At 39.5% G+C, this 14,188-nt stretch overlaps 1 protein-coding gene across 1 annotated transcript in view; it reads left to right on the forward strand.

Moving 5' to 3' along the window:
- The window catches only part of ATP8A2 (ATPase phospholipid transporting 8A2), a 336,147-nt gene that overhangs the window by 83,600 nt on the left and 238,359 nt on the right, over window positions 1–14,188 (forward strand). Inside the window, exons 17-23 of the mRNA XM_064504996.1 lie at window positions 2,833–2,938; window positions 4,259–4,341; window positions 6,134–6,183; window positions 8,914–8,983; window positions 10,744–10,828; window positions 11,348–11,487; window positions 13,853–13,991. Coding sequence (XP_064361066.1) covers window positions 2,833–2,938; window positions 4,259–4,341; window positions 6,134–6,183; window positions 8,914–8,983; window positions 10,744–10,828; window positions 11,348–11,487; window positions 13,853–13,991 — 673 coding nt within the window. The remainder of the gene's footprint in view (window positions 1–2,832; window positions 2,939–4,258; window positions 4,342–6,133; window positions 6,184–8,913; window positions 8,984–10,743; window positions 10,829–11,347; window positions 11,488–13,852; window positions 13,992–14,188) is intronic.

Genomic DNA, 14,188 nt, shown 5'->3' on the forward strand with positions numbered 1-14,188 from the left:
ATCTGCTTTAATAGAAGAAAATAACTAATGAAGCAGAATCAGTTAACCTGTGGGACTTCAAACATAAGGCATGGGTTAAGCTTGGAGTGAAGTAAGGGATGTATGACCACAGACACCATTAATAAGCATGAGGATCCTGTTCTCAGCTCTGAAGTAGAATTTGAACACTCTGTCCCAATTCTTGTCAGCGCAATAAATATTGTGTCAGTGTTGGAAGAATATAGCAAGGAGACAAATGACAGCTGTGTGGAGGAGCTGACATGATAAGCTGGGCCTCTCTGCTGATCTGTTGTTACAGAATTGGAAAGTTGCCACGTAATCTGTTGTAAGCTGTGGAAAATACCAAGACAGCAACAAATTGTTATTGGCTTGAAAGCAGAAATATATATACATAGGAAGAATTAAAATCTATAACGTTACCGGAGATGGGCTATTTCCAGTTGATAGAACACATACAAAAAAAGCGTGTAAGAGGCTAGGTGATATACTTGTTATAAGGCCATCAAAGGTCTGCAGCAATGGATGCTGAAATGAGAACCTGGCAGGCTGTGTGTTTTGCGGAGAGAGAGGTATAACTTTTATTGCTTTCATGGGAAATATCATGACAGTAGAATGTAACCTTTTGACCAATAACTTGCTGTTGACTTAACATTTTCACACTTTTTTGATTATATATCCTCTATTTGTTTTCTTAAAAATAGCCTCTGCACTCCAGCCTGTCAAAAGTTAACAGTGGCATGTCACCATGCAATTTAAGTTCCAGTATGCAAAGATAAATGTCATGTGTGGAACGAGTTATATTTTGAAAATATTCATGACATAAAGGAAGCACATGAAGTAAAACAATGTAGGCATTGAATCTGCAGTCTCTGAGTTTACTGCACTTTTTTGTTCTCTGGTATGTTTACTACTTGTTTTAATTAATGCTAAGATGTGATGTGCTGGCTGATATTGTTTTGTGACTTTCATAGTAGTTTACTTTCTACTAATTAAACCTTGCTATTGCCAGTGTGTTTTTCTATTGTAGAAATATGTAAGCTATGCACATCATAGTTTAAAAAAAAAAAAAACTCCCTCCAAAACAAACAACCTTTTTTTCTCCTTTTTTCTCCTGTTCTTTGTCTTGTCCCTAAAAGAGAACCTGAGATAAAACATAAGCTTTGCTATTATTTTTGTAACATAGCTTGGGGTGAGAGGAGAAGTACTAGCAGGTTTGAGAATGCTGCTAGCTTGTGGGAAGTTGCATTTTAAGTGCACCTCTAGGTGAGGAAGTGCAGGAATCTTTAATGTCTCAGTAGTTATTTTATAAAACATTTTAATTGCATATTAGTACTGTGTATGCTTGTAGGAAAATATCTGGAATAGAAAATTCTTAGAGGATTTTTGGTGGCATGTAGCTTTCACTTGAAATTGGTTCATCTGAGTGTTTTAGCCTCTTTTCTGTTGTGAAGCATTCCAGTGTATGCTGAGAGAAGAAACTGTGTAGAAACATCTTCTAATTAATTAAAAAAAGAAGAAACCCTTGGATCCTTTTCTGCTAGAATATTGCAGATGAGTATCCAACCTGATTTTATTAGGTTGGTATTTTCTCCATCTGATCTTGTTTTTAATATTACAGTAACATGCTTTTGGCCAGATCTTGTGATGTGTGTATATATATAATCTTGCAATGCTCTCGACTTTGTAGTGGCTCTGTTAAGACAGAGTATGTGTAAAATATGCTATAACAATGAAAAGTTTGGAAACTAGGTGGTATTTACTTAAGTCAAAATTATGAAAGTTTGCAAGCTCAACTACAAAGAATGACTTAAAGGGCTTTCTGCAAATTTAACACTGCTAACTTCATATCTGACTTGGTCACTGTGCAAACAGCTGCTGTGACTTGATTTTGATGCCACCAACTGTGGTGGTTATGGATATAGCAGCTGGTGAAAGGGAACATGTTCACTTTAGCTGGTGCAGCCAAATGTGTTAAATTTGTCTGAACTGTGGATGAAGTTAGTATGCCAGGCTGTGCGTGAGCTGGGCAGCTGGGTACCATTTCAGAGACCTTGGGCAAAAGTGGGAGGTTGGGTGGGGGGAGTGGAGAGGAGAGAAGAATGGGGTGGGGACCTCCCTCACATCACTATAGCTGCAGCTACCAAAATTTCTTGATCAGAGCCTTGTGACCAAGTGCCAGGAGGTCTTTGCTGGGTTGTGTCTTGGTGTCTCTTTAAGCACTGTGGCTTAGCTGGTGACTATGCAGTCTGTATGGACAATGTTTTATGTTGTGTGTTCGCATAGTGCTGAACGTGTAAGGAGCATTGACCAAACTTCTGCTTGGTTGGGTGAGGTATTTCTTGTAAGAGCAGACGATGTTGCCTGCTATTGGTTATTCAGCTGCTGTCTGCTTTGGAAATTCTTTGCTCGGGGTCCAGTTGCAATGGGTTTAATTCTTATGTGGTTATTTTCCATCTGTTGAAAGCTGTTATAGAAGCTACCAAAACAGTGTTTCCTGTTGCTTGATCATCAGCACCTTATGACAGACATCTTTGCCTATATGAAGCTTGGAGCAGTACAAAACTAATACTTTTGTGTTCAGAGTTGGTGGGGGGATGGAAAGGGATTTTGGCTTGTCACGTCTTCATCACTTAAATGAAGTTTTTAGCTTTAGCATTTTAGTTCATTAATGCTGACCCTCAACTCTGCTGTACTGATGTTCTGGGGCAAAGTGAGACAATTGCTAGAGGTAGGAAATAGTCTGTTTTCATATCTGCAGCACCTAAGAGCTCTCTCCAGACCCTCCGGGGCTGTATGTGATACTAAAACTGACTTGATTGATGTCCTGTCTAGCCCACAGCTGCACACATACAGGAGTTCCTCACCCTGCTGGCAGTGTGTCACACTGTTGTTCCTGAGAGACAAGGAAATAAAATAATCTATCAGGCCTCCTCTCCAGGTTGGTGTTTTTTCTTCATTTTTTAGGAGGGAAGGAACAAGGGAATAGAAGTAGATGGGGGGAAAAAAAAAGAATTCTGGAAAGATTATTAGTTTTAAAAGCAAAACATCCTTTGATTTAATTGCTAGCAGTAGATCTGGCATCTTCTATTGTCAATGCATGTTGCTTTTGAACATTTCCTGCAAAACTGCTGAAATGTCTGAAGTTTATGCAGAGCTAAGCTAGACTTGTGATCACTTCTACTCTCATGAGGTCTTCTGCTCTTGCCTCTTACTGCAGGGGTGACAAGCAAAATTAAGACTTTCTGTGCCTTGTCTCCCTTACACAAAGCTGATCTATGGAAGTACTCATTTGTCTCTGCACAGAGTTATTGGCTGTACTTGGTATGAGTGCAAATTCCTTGTGCTTTTTTTGTCTCCCCTTGATCTAGCAGCCATGTTGCTTTATGCAGATACAAAGTGCTGATACAGGACACTGCTAGGAAGCACCACAGAGGCACTGAAAGGGGAAGGCAGGGGCCAAAATGCAAAACAGTAGGGCCCTGCTCCCCATCAAATTATCTCCACTAATGAGGATGTTTCTAGAATTGTTGCAGTGATGTGTTTAGTGATGAAGCAGCATAATTTCCTATTTATGTCCTAATGGGGTGCTGAGGAGTGGGATGAAGAGCCCATGTGTGACAGCTCTGGTCACAGTGCTGATGCAGAGAAACAGGGGCTGCTGGAACTGGGCACCAAATTTGCTTGTCTGGTGCTTGGGCTTGGTGCCATTTGCTCCTTATGAAGCCTATATAGTTAGCTACTAGAGGTGCTGCCTCTGGTTTCAGCTCAGTTATTCGAGCTTTTAATGACAGTACCCAGTTGAGTTTCTAGTAGACCATGCTGAATTTCTTTGGGAAGAACTTAATGTTGTTCTGGCAGAAACTGAATTAAATGTGTGTTGCAGGAACATAGAGTAACATAGCTGTGATCTTAGTCACTTTCAGAATTGGTTTTATTTCATTTTCTTTATAAAGAAGAAATAAATATGGCTCTTGCACAACAATCGAACTTAATGTTTCGCTAGTTACAGGATGTTTTATACAGATTGGGTACGAAGTGTGTATAGTTGACCTTATATGGCCTTTACAGGAGTGAAAATGTAAATGCTCTTGTGGGAGTGAGCTACTTTAGCAGTCCATTATCTGCTACAGATGTGGAAGTTCAATTATGTGGGGAAGTGGGCTTTTATGCTTTGGCCATGTGGCATATATCGGTAGAGGCTTTGCCTGCCTCTTCCTCTACATACCAGATTAAATTCAACTTTTTCTTGTATTGGCAGATGAAGGGGCATTAGTGAAAGGAGCCAAAAGGCTTGGTTATGTCTTCACAGGGAGGACTCCACATTCAGTTATTGTTGATGCGGTAAGTAGTAGATGTGCATGGCACAGTGGCTGCCAACCTCATGCAGTGTGTCCTGTATGGTTCTCCTGAGTTCCCCATTGTAGGGCCTTTAGGAGGCTACATGCAGAAGGCTTTTGCAGATTGGGAAGAGCCGACTCAGTCTATTTTAGATACAAATTCCTCCTCTATCCTCCTTCTGTGTGGAATGGACCACAAGAATTTGGAAGTCTATAAGTGAAATGTGCCTGAAGATTTTTTTTTCCCTTGTCTGGGAAGCCCAGATGAGCATGCGTTCCCTGGAAGGAAATACATTGGTCTGGGAGGAGGTCTTCTATGACTCTGTATTTAGTTATTATTGTTCTAAATGTTTGAATCCTTGCAATTGAATGGTGGGGTTTTTTTTTGTTTTTTCTTTTTTCCCTTCACCCTCAGTAAAATCTTCTATAGAAGATATATCTACTTAACAAGCTCTGTACATGTGTGAAAGGGTGTAGTTAGTAAATGAAGGTTGACACAGGCAGTCTCAAACTCATGGAGCCACATTCTGACTTAATTTGCAGTCTTAGATAGTTGCAGCTGAGATAAACTTTCTCTGGAATTTGTAATTGCATGCTTGTTAATAATAATGCATGCATTACTTTTGTCCATCCTCTTCAGGGTGTTCATTTACAAATCCTCAAAAATAACCAATCTGGTACACTCCCAAACTAAGCACTTAAAATATCTGCCTTTTACAGGACTCATCACAAACTTTTTAGGACTTCTCAAAAGGCTGCTGCTTTAGTTTAAGAGCAGCTTAGGATGAGGAATGTCATTCAGACCTCTGCAGGGTCTTCTCACCTTCTCTGCAGAAAGATTGACCTTACCTCGTCTTACACCCATCAGAGGGATGGCAAAGTTCAGAACATGATCAGTCTATAGGCAGTGGTGAAAGATGTCACTCCCAGAGGTTCCTGTCTCTTTTCGCTTCCTACAGGCAGTGGCAGCTCTTGAATGTCTCAACTGGAGGTGGCTTTCAGTTGCAGGGATACTGCTGAATTCAGCTGTGCCTCATAGAGATAACTGTGTCCTGCTACTTCAGTGAGATTTCAATAGAGCCCTTCCTTAGGCCATGTGCTACAGATGCCATAGCATTTCTGAGACTCCAGTAACTTTCACTGCTCATAGCATCTGCTGTACAGCAAAAATGGCAAAGATTAGGGATTTTTAAATCCTTTTCCTTCCTCAGATTGCCGATACTCAACCCCAGCACAGGTTGTGCTTGGCTTAAACTTGCAAGTGGACAAAGAGTTGCTAGCGATAGCAGGAATTACTCTATTTATAATTTTTTTGCAGTGAAAATGGCTATACTTACAAAAAAAAAAAAAAAGAAATATTAAGGTAGTTCAGGAAACGTGTCTATTATAATGCCAAATCTGGATGGCCTGTTTATCTTAGAAGGAATCCCACAGTATATAATACATTTCTAGAAGAAATTGATGGCCTTTAAAAAGTAAGCTAGCAGCTTAATGTTCAGAGCATGCTTATCCTTCTAGAGTAAAAGTTAATTTTCTTGAAATGGTGACTGCAAATCTATAAAAGAGTAAATAAATAGAAGATGCCACAATCTTAGACTTTTGAACAAGATTGGAGTAATTCTATTAAATAGGGCTCTACCTCACTTTTACCAGGAGAGGGAGCTATTACCACATTTTACTATTGGTGCTGGGCTTTGAAAATAATGTTTTAACCAACTTGCATGTTTACGCATATAAGAATATCATGCAATGCATACTTAATATATACTTAAAATAGTACATGTTTTATTTCATAGCTGGGAAAAGAAGAAACCTTTGAAATTCTTAATGTGCTGGAGTTTTCCAGGTAAGCTCTCTCTGTATACTCAATGCAGGATAATAGGAGAATTGTTTAGTAAATACATGTTAGGAATAAAAAGATTCAGCTGATGCAGTAGAAAAGCTGAACTTCAGTTTTATCCTGCCTCTCCCATGGTCCCAAGTAAAGTTAATACAGAACCTATTACAAATTGGTGTCAGCTGGCTCTTAGAGTATGAGCATGGAGATCTCCCCTGCCACTCCAGCTCTGTAGGTTTGGTGTGAACTTGCTGCCCTGGAAGTGTCATTCTGTGCCTCACTTATTTCCTGATGTACCAGTAGAGAAAGTGTCACTTGTCTACTTCAAGACCATGCTTGGAGTCTGTGGTTTTTATAGCACCCTTGTAACTTACTCTTATTTGGGTAGGTGGGATCTCCCAGTAGGGGTTTTTTGGTGCCCTGTTGCAAGAAGCACCCCAGCCTTCTAAATACTTGAAAGTAGCCAGGCTAGTCAGAGCAGGCACCACTTGGGTAGTGAGAAGCTTTGTGAAGCAGGGCCCCTAAATCTCTGGCAATTGTGGTGGTTTCTCTTTCTCAGTGAATACAGTTTTGTCAGCCTGGATGGTACTAGTCAGCAGGCTTTTCTACTGTAGTTTTCCTTTTTTGTTGTTTTTTTTTACTGTAGCTATGGCTTAAAGACTTGAATTTTTGCTTTTTGCCCTCTTGCAGCTGGCTGGTTCTGCTAAAGAAGTACGCTAAGTAAAACTAAATAGAGGGAAGGTTTGAGTAAACAGTCTTTCTTCTGTTCTGCCTTTTATTGAAGATTCCTCTTGATTTCTTTCCCCGTTTTATTCTGACATGTGGCTATTTATGTAGCTTCTGAAACTCCCTGAAAAGGTGCTAGAAAATCCTTTGGGGGCTCTGACAAGCCCATCAGTTCCAGCTACCCTCCACAGCCAGGAGGATCTATAGCCTGCGTGCAGCACTCTTCAAAACGCTGCCTTAGTTCTTCCCACTTGTAGCAACCTTCCCATTTGGCCAGTGAGGAACCTCCTGTAATTAGATTTCAAAAGCACAGGGAAGTTTTCCATGGTCACTAGCTTGCTCTAGAAATTCTGGGCATGGTTAATTGTCATCCCTCTAGACTTGCTTCATAAAGTACAGCAGGCAAGATTGCATTTTCTCTGGTCAGACATGCTAAGAGCTTATTTTCTCATGAATGGTTCTTGAGCCCTGAAAAAGGGTTAGATCTCCCAGAGCAACTTCTTATCTACACTCTAATCTGTCTGTATGTATTTTCAAGCAGAGAATGAGGAAGGAGGGTACTTTTGCTCCCATTTTTCTATCTGCTTCTGACAACTCCTTTCGCTGAGGAAAGGAATTACACTTACAGACAGCTTCTCTTTTGGCTATAAAGCCACAGACCCTGCTGGAGTCTCTTGATGGGAGTTGCTTTGGTTGCCTCTTACAAGTTGCATTTCTCTTTCTGTAGCTCTTTAAAGGAGAAGTTGCAAAGTGAAATGCCAAAATTAATCTGTTTTTAAAAAATATCTTTAGCTGTCTTCCACTGATAAATACCAGTGTGTTGTATCCTGTATATTTAAAAAAAAAATAATATAAGCTAAATGCATCCCAAAGTTGACTTTGTCTTGGTATGCCGCTCTGCTCAGAGCGGTCTGACTTGCTGTTCTGTGTCATCCCAACTATATGTCTGATTAGACCAATGTAAAGAACCTGTAGGGAAGCAGAGAGCTGATATGTATCATATATAGAAAAAGGGCAGAGTTAAGGTAGTGTGAGCAATCACTCACTGACATTTAGGTGAGTAATCTTTGCATGCATGTTCTTGTATCATAAGGAAAATGAAGTCTAAAGTAGACTGCATGCTAGAAAAGCCTGGCAATCTTTCAGCTGTCAGACTTCTATCGGGAAGGGGAGAGTTGTCTATTTATGTAGATGGTATGAGAAGAAAGGACCAATTAGCTTCATGTTGGGGGAAGCACTCTAAGTGCATTTGACAAAATGTAGCCTGGATTTGTGGTCCATTCCTTTAATGTTCAAATAACTTGTGTTGGCTTGTACCACAGCTTATCCTAGAGCAGGAGATTTTTTTTTCCAAGAGTTTAAATAAGTAGTAGCCTCTTCAGAACTGTCACTTGGTGTTTACATTGGCATCTCTTCATGGGAGTTTTGCTTAGGTGTCCTACTAATAGGCTTTTCCTTCTCAAGACTATATACCCAGCAATCCATGACTCATCCTTATGACGTATTTCTGCATGCTCTCAATTCCTTCAAGTTATAAAGTCAAATAATTACTGTCGTGTCTGGGGGTGGCTATTTCAGAGTCTATTAAGCCTATACCTAATACACATTCAGCTGTAATACTTCCAGTTCTAGCCTGAAAGTTCCCCAGTTTCCTTCATATAAGGAAAAGTTGAGAGTAAACAAGACTCCTTCTTTCCTTTCAAAGGGATGTTTGAGCAGTCTTGTCTTTATCCAAATTTTTATACATATTTGGGTGCAAGTCTATATGAACCCTGTCTGTGAACTTGAGCAAAATCAAATCAGGCATAACCATAGGAACCATAGGGCTGAAGCAGGAAACAGGCAAGTTAATATTTCATTTTGCTGTCTACGATTGCTGGGTTTTAAGTTACTACTGTTCCATCTTACCTGATCTCAGATGCGCTGAGCACATCAGAGAAAATTCACTGGCTAGAACAGGACTTACTCTTGATCAATACAACTAATGAGAAAACTAAATATTTCTTTCTACAGTAACAGAAAGCGAATGTCAGTAATCGTTCGAACTCCAGCAGGACAGTTACGTCTCTACTGCAAAGGGGCTGTAAGTAATTAAACTACTTCAGTGGAGAACTAACAATACCAGTTGTTTCAACAGCCATGGCTTTAAGATGCTGGCATTTCATGTCTCATACATAATACCTGTTGGCTTTCCATTTAGGGCCAAATGATCTAGGAGATCCATAATTCCTCCTTTGACTCTTTTTGCAGGCAGAAGGACTGCTTGGCTTTTTACAACCCAGCTGAAATCCTGACACTAATGTGCATAGTGCCCTTTACTTCAGCAAAGGCAGGATTTCACCCATCTGTGCAGCAGCAGTTCAGAAGCTAGACTAAATGCTCTTGTCTGAACCTGTAATGCTAAAATCTGTTCAAGTGTTTGGCTCCTGGTTTGGTGCTCTCACATCTCTGCACCTGCTGTTTTTTGTCATCATGACTTGCACCATGTTGTGCTTCTGTCCTCACTGACAAGAGCAATAACTTACAAAAATACGAAGGCTGTAAAACTAGCATTGGCCACAGCCGGAGAGTGGTTCTAATTTCAGTGGAAAATTATGGAGATTGCTTTTTGCAACAGGGGAAACTGTTTCTGACTTCTGTAGGGATCTGGTTTACTTGACTTGGTCCTGACAGATAGGCCTGGGTGCACCACTCTGTTGCTTCAATTTAATTCCACTGACATGGTAAACATGTGCCTGCTTCATGGTGGTGCAGTGGAAGTGAATTAGGCCCACTGTCACTATGCAGTACTGCAAAGTTGTGGGCACAGTAGGACCTCACAACTGCTACTGGGTGGTCTTCAGTCACTGCTCTTACTATGCCTGTGTTCGCATGGTTTCTCAGAGTGCCCCACTGGAAGGAGGGAAAAACAGGAGAGGTTGTGGTCAAAAAATTTCATGCTCTCTTCAGTATGAGCAGGATCAGACCTCTAACAGAGGGGTTGTCATTTATGTTCTGCTGCATCTGACACTCATCTAAACTTTTAAGTAAATTGCCTATTCTACATGAACTCTTGCACATTCTGACAATCGCTTTCCATCCTGCCGCTTTCATTACAAATCAGTTGTGTGGTGTCTCCTCCATTCAGTGATAGAGGTAGGCCTGTGTACTCAGTTTGCTTAATAGCACACATCCAAGGGAAAGTAGGATTTCTTATTTTTCATATGTAGCAACTTATTCTGGTAGCCCAGAAGAAAATCCAGGGCTCTAGATGTATGGGTGATGCTGCCACATTTTCATTACTGCTGTTATCCATGCTGTTACGTATTTCAATCACACTTTGATTTTGTTGATAAAGAAACAGTTTTTGGGAGGAGGAAGCTTTATTTCCCAGACAGTTCTGTAGTAGAAACTGTTTAATATTTCTTCCTTCTGCTTCTTAACATCAGTGGGAGCCTTATCTAGAAAGGATTGCAAGAAACAGCCCTTCTGTATGGAACTACGAGTACTGAATAAGATCAGATCAGACGCTTTTATTCTCTGAAAATAAATATATTCCGTTTAGTAATTAAAAAGGAGCATCCCATATTGTTTGATAACAGGACCCCTTTATGGAAAGCAGGAAGGAGGGAAGAGTGCTTCTGTTCCCCAATATTTAGAGTGAGAGTATCTCTGCCATTGTGCACAACCTAGATGATGTACTCAAATGTGTGTGCCTAAAACCAAATGCATTACTTTGTAAATTTAGTTTTGGGTTACCATATTAGCCAGTCTACTCAGGTTACATCACTTGAGCTTGTAGATACACAAATGGAAACTTCATATGTAGACTTACTCTGTTTGTAATGAATTTGGTTTTAATAGGATAATGTAATTTTTGAGAGGCTTTCAAAAGATTCCCAGTATATGGAGCAAACACTGTGCCATCTTGAATACTTCGCCACAGAAGGTAAGAGAAACAGCATGTGATTAGAGTTGAATTATCAAATTATTTGCAATGTTTTCTGCATTGTTGAAGCTCTGCAGTGCCAAATAAGATGGCTATGAAGATTATTTCAGAAGTGGTGTGATCAGCAAATTAGCAACTCTGGGTTAAATTTAGGCCTGAGGAAATGCGTGGCCTACTTCTGCTTCTCTTTGAATTTCAGTAGGGAAATGGATTTTGGGAGAAGCAGGATGGAGCTCTGTATATGGCTGATGGAGGGAGGGAACCTGAGTTCTGTCTCTCTCTTGACTTGCACCAGCATTAGTGACCTAAATGAGTCACTCTTGAATGTATGAAAACTCAAATGCTTTGAAGATGTATGGGGAGACTGCCTGGAATCCAGAGTTTAATATTATTTGTGCATTAAAAGCTTCTGTCTTCTGCAGTGAGAGGACTAAGAGCTTGGCATTCATTAGGGTTTTAATGATGTGCTGAAACTCAGTGTAATTTTACTGTGTATAATGGCTATATTCTGTTTTGTAGGTCTGAGGACTTTGTGCATTGCTTATGCAGATCTGTCAGAAAATGCTTACAGAGAATGGCTGAATGTCTACAATGAAGCCAGTACAATTTTGAAAGACAGAACCCAGAAGCTGGAGGAATGCTATGAGATCATTGAAAAGGTAAGACACATGTTTCCGAGGGTCGGATGCTGATTCCTTTACACGTGTTTTTCCATAGAATTCAGGCAGTATATAGTACAAAAAAGTGTTAGTTTTACTGGGCAGGGAGAAGGGGGGAAGGCATTTCTACTCAGGAACATGTTCAGTCCATAGACTTCTCAGGTGTTTAGTTTTGAAGTTTTAGAGACGAACTTCTTTAAAACTGTTATTACTACTTACCATCTCTTTTTCTTGTATTCTTTTTATCTTGCTGTCTTGGATAAGCTTGATGTAACTCGATAGAAGATAATCTACATCATCAGTGTGTTGTACCATGTTCCCATGGGGCTAATGTATGGAGAGATAATGATTGGATCTACAGTCCAAAAAAAAAAAAACCAGTCCAAAAAAAAAAAAATAAATAAAAACCCTGTGATTTCTCTGTGAAAAGGAGTGATGTACTCACTGAGGCCTGTACTCACATAGGCTGAAATAATATTAAAAGCTGCTCTTTTCCTGCCAGTTGAACTGATAATTTTGCAAGGGGATAGTAGGTATCAAAAAACTTTGCCAGTTTGAAGTTGTAATCCCACACTGAATATGATGTTGAGATTTCAACACCATGGGCTGATATTTCTGTGATACTCACTCTTTGGTCTTTATTGCTCTCTGAAATGCTGGCAGTTGCACTTCTGATGTGCACTCATTTCTGCTTTTTCTACTCCCTCCTCCTCTTACTTCACTCTGATTTTGTTTAGTGCTTTCTTTTAAACATTCTTTGACCTTTGAACAATTCTTTGAATTGCTATTGTTTGTTAATATTAACCTTCTAGAGCACTGTTTGTTGGCTGTTCAGATTAGTTGTGGCAGGATAGAGGAGGAGGCTGAGACTAGGATGGGATCTAGCTTTCACAGGGCAGCCAAAACACTCCAAAGAATATTTAAGCAATAGCTAAAGATCAGGTCTTGCTTTTCAAGCTAATGTCTAAAGTCTCATTTTGTGCTCATCATGAAAGTGCTGGTCACTCAGTCATGTGGTTGTCTAATCTCTGATTCTGGAGATTTGTTTAGTTTCTTTCTGATTTCTGCACTGTGCTTTCATATTCCTTTGTGTACACTAAGGTGAAGAATGATCAGCTCAGCATGGGTTGATTCTCTGTTTAAGCTGTTTTCTCAATCCATGAATAATTTTTGGCTTTCAGCTTTGTACCAACTTTCCCATTTTAATAACATCTTGAAAAATGGATTCCACAAACCCAGAGGTAGAGACAGTCATTTGGAGTTTGGATTGCAATGTATATTTTTGTTACCTACAAATTCTGTTAGCACTGAGGCTAACTTTTTATCAGGAGGTGATAGGGTACTAAAGCAAATGAATTCGACATCTATTCTATTACCTTTACCATCTAAGCATCTCCTAACAAAAGATAGGTTTTGTTATAATATTCATAAAGCTGTGTAGGCTGGCATTAATTATAACCTCTCCTCCAGTTTTCATGTTTGTTTTGAGTAATTATTGTCCTTAAGGAGAATAGAAACTGTTACTTTTTCTGTACAATGCCTGAAATGTTGCATGTAACTGAACTCGAGTTGTATTGATTTCTCTTAAACTGAACATCCTTCATTGCCTAAGGTATCATTAAAATAATTCTCAAGTTAGAATTGGCTGACTAGATTGTGTCTTTGGAGGAGGCCTATTTCTTAGGTATTTTTGTCTGCTTGATTTTTCTCTTCTGTAACGTGGCCAGATCTCTTCAATCAATTGCTGTAGAACTGCATAAGAACTAACTCTAATAAGAAATTGTTGTATGAGACATTCTTATTCTTTTCTGGCAGACATCTGTATGTAGACTAGAGATACTTGGATTGATTAATGTTCATACCACTTCTATTACATAGATGTTGTGATTATATCCATAAATAGTTGCAGTAATTTCTGCTTTGAGTGATTGTATCCAGTCTGTGTATACATTTTATGGAATGGAAATTAGTTTAAATGATGTGATGCCAGGTGACTTTTGTTTTGTGAGCTTAAGAAATACATAAACTGTGACCACTCGTCATGTTGCTATGGTGATTAGTGAATGCTCTAATATATATGTTCATCCATAGGCTAGCTCTGGAGCTGTATAACTTCAATTAATTGCTCTTGAAATGCTGCCATCTTTCTGAACAGAAACACTTGGTTCCATTCTGTAACTCTTGAAATGTGAATTTTACACGCAGGAAGTGGAATAGCCACACCAAAAATTTACTGTACTGTATATTGCTTGTCAAAATGCTGTGTTAGCAATAAGGCACAATATGTTGCCTTTAATTCCCTTTTTGAGTTTGTTCCAAGCAGAGGCTTATCTAAAGAAAACAATCCTTTTTTTTTTTCCTCCAGGACTTACTGCTTCTTGGAGCTACAGCCATTGAAGACCGCCTGCAAGCAGGTGTTCCAGAAACAATAGCAACACTAATGAAGGCAGAAATTAAGATATGGGTTCTGACAGGGGACAAGCAGGAAACAGCTCTCAACATAGGTATACATTTTTCTGATTACTCTGAACTCGTCTGACCGTAGCAGGTTACATATTAAGGAAAGTCATTTCCACCAACTTGTGACTCTGAAACTTTTTCTTTTGGGTTTGATGACAACTTGAAAAGACTAAGCATCTTCCTCAACTTCTAAATTATCACTTCCTTTAAATAGTGCAAAACTCAGCAATAACACTCTGGA

This window comes from Dromaius novaehollandiae, chromosome 1 (genome assembly GCF_036370855.1).
Source record: "Dromaius novaehollandiae isolate bDroNov1 chromosome 1, bDroNov1.hap1, whole genome shotgun sequence".
Lineage (NCBI taxonomy): Eukaryota > Metazoa > Chordata > Aves > Casuariiformes > Dromaiidae > Dromaius > Dromaius novaehollandiae.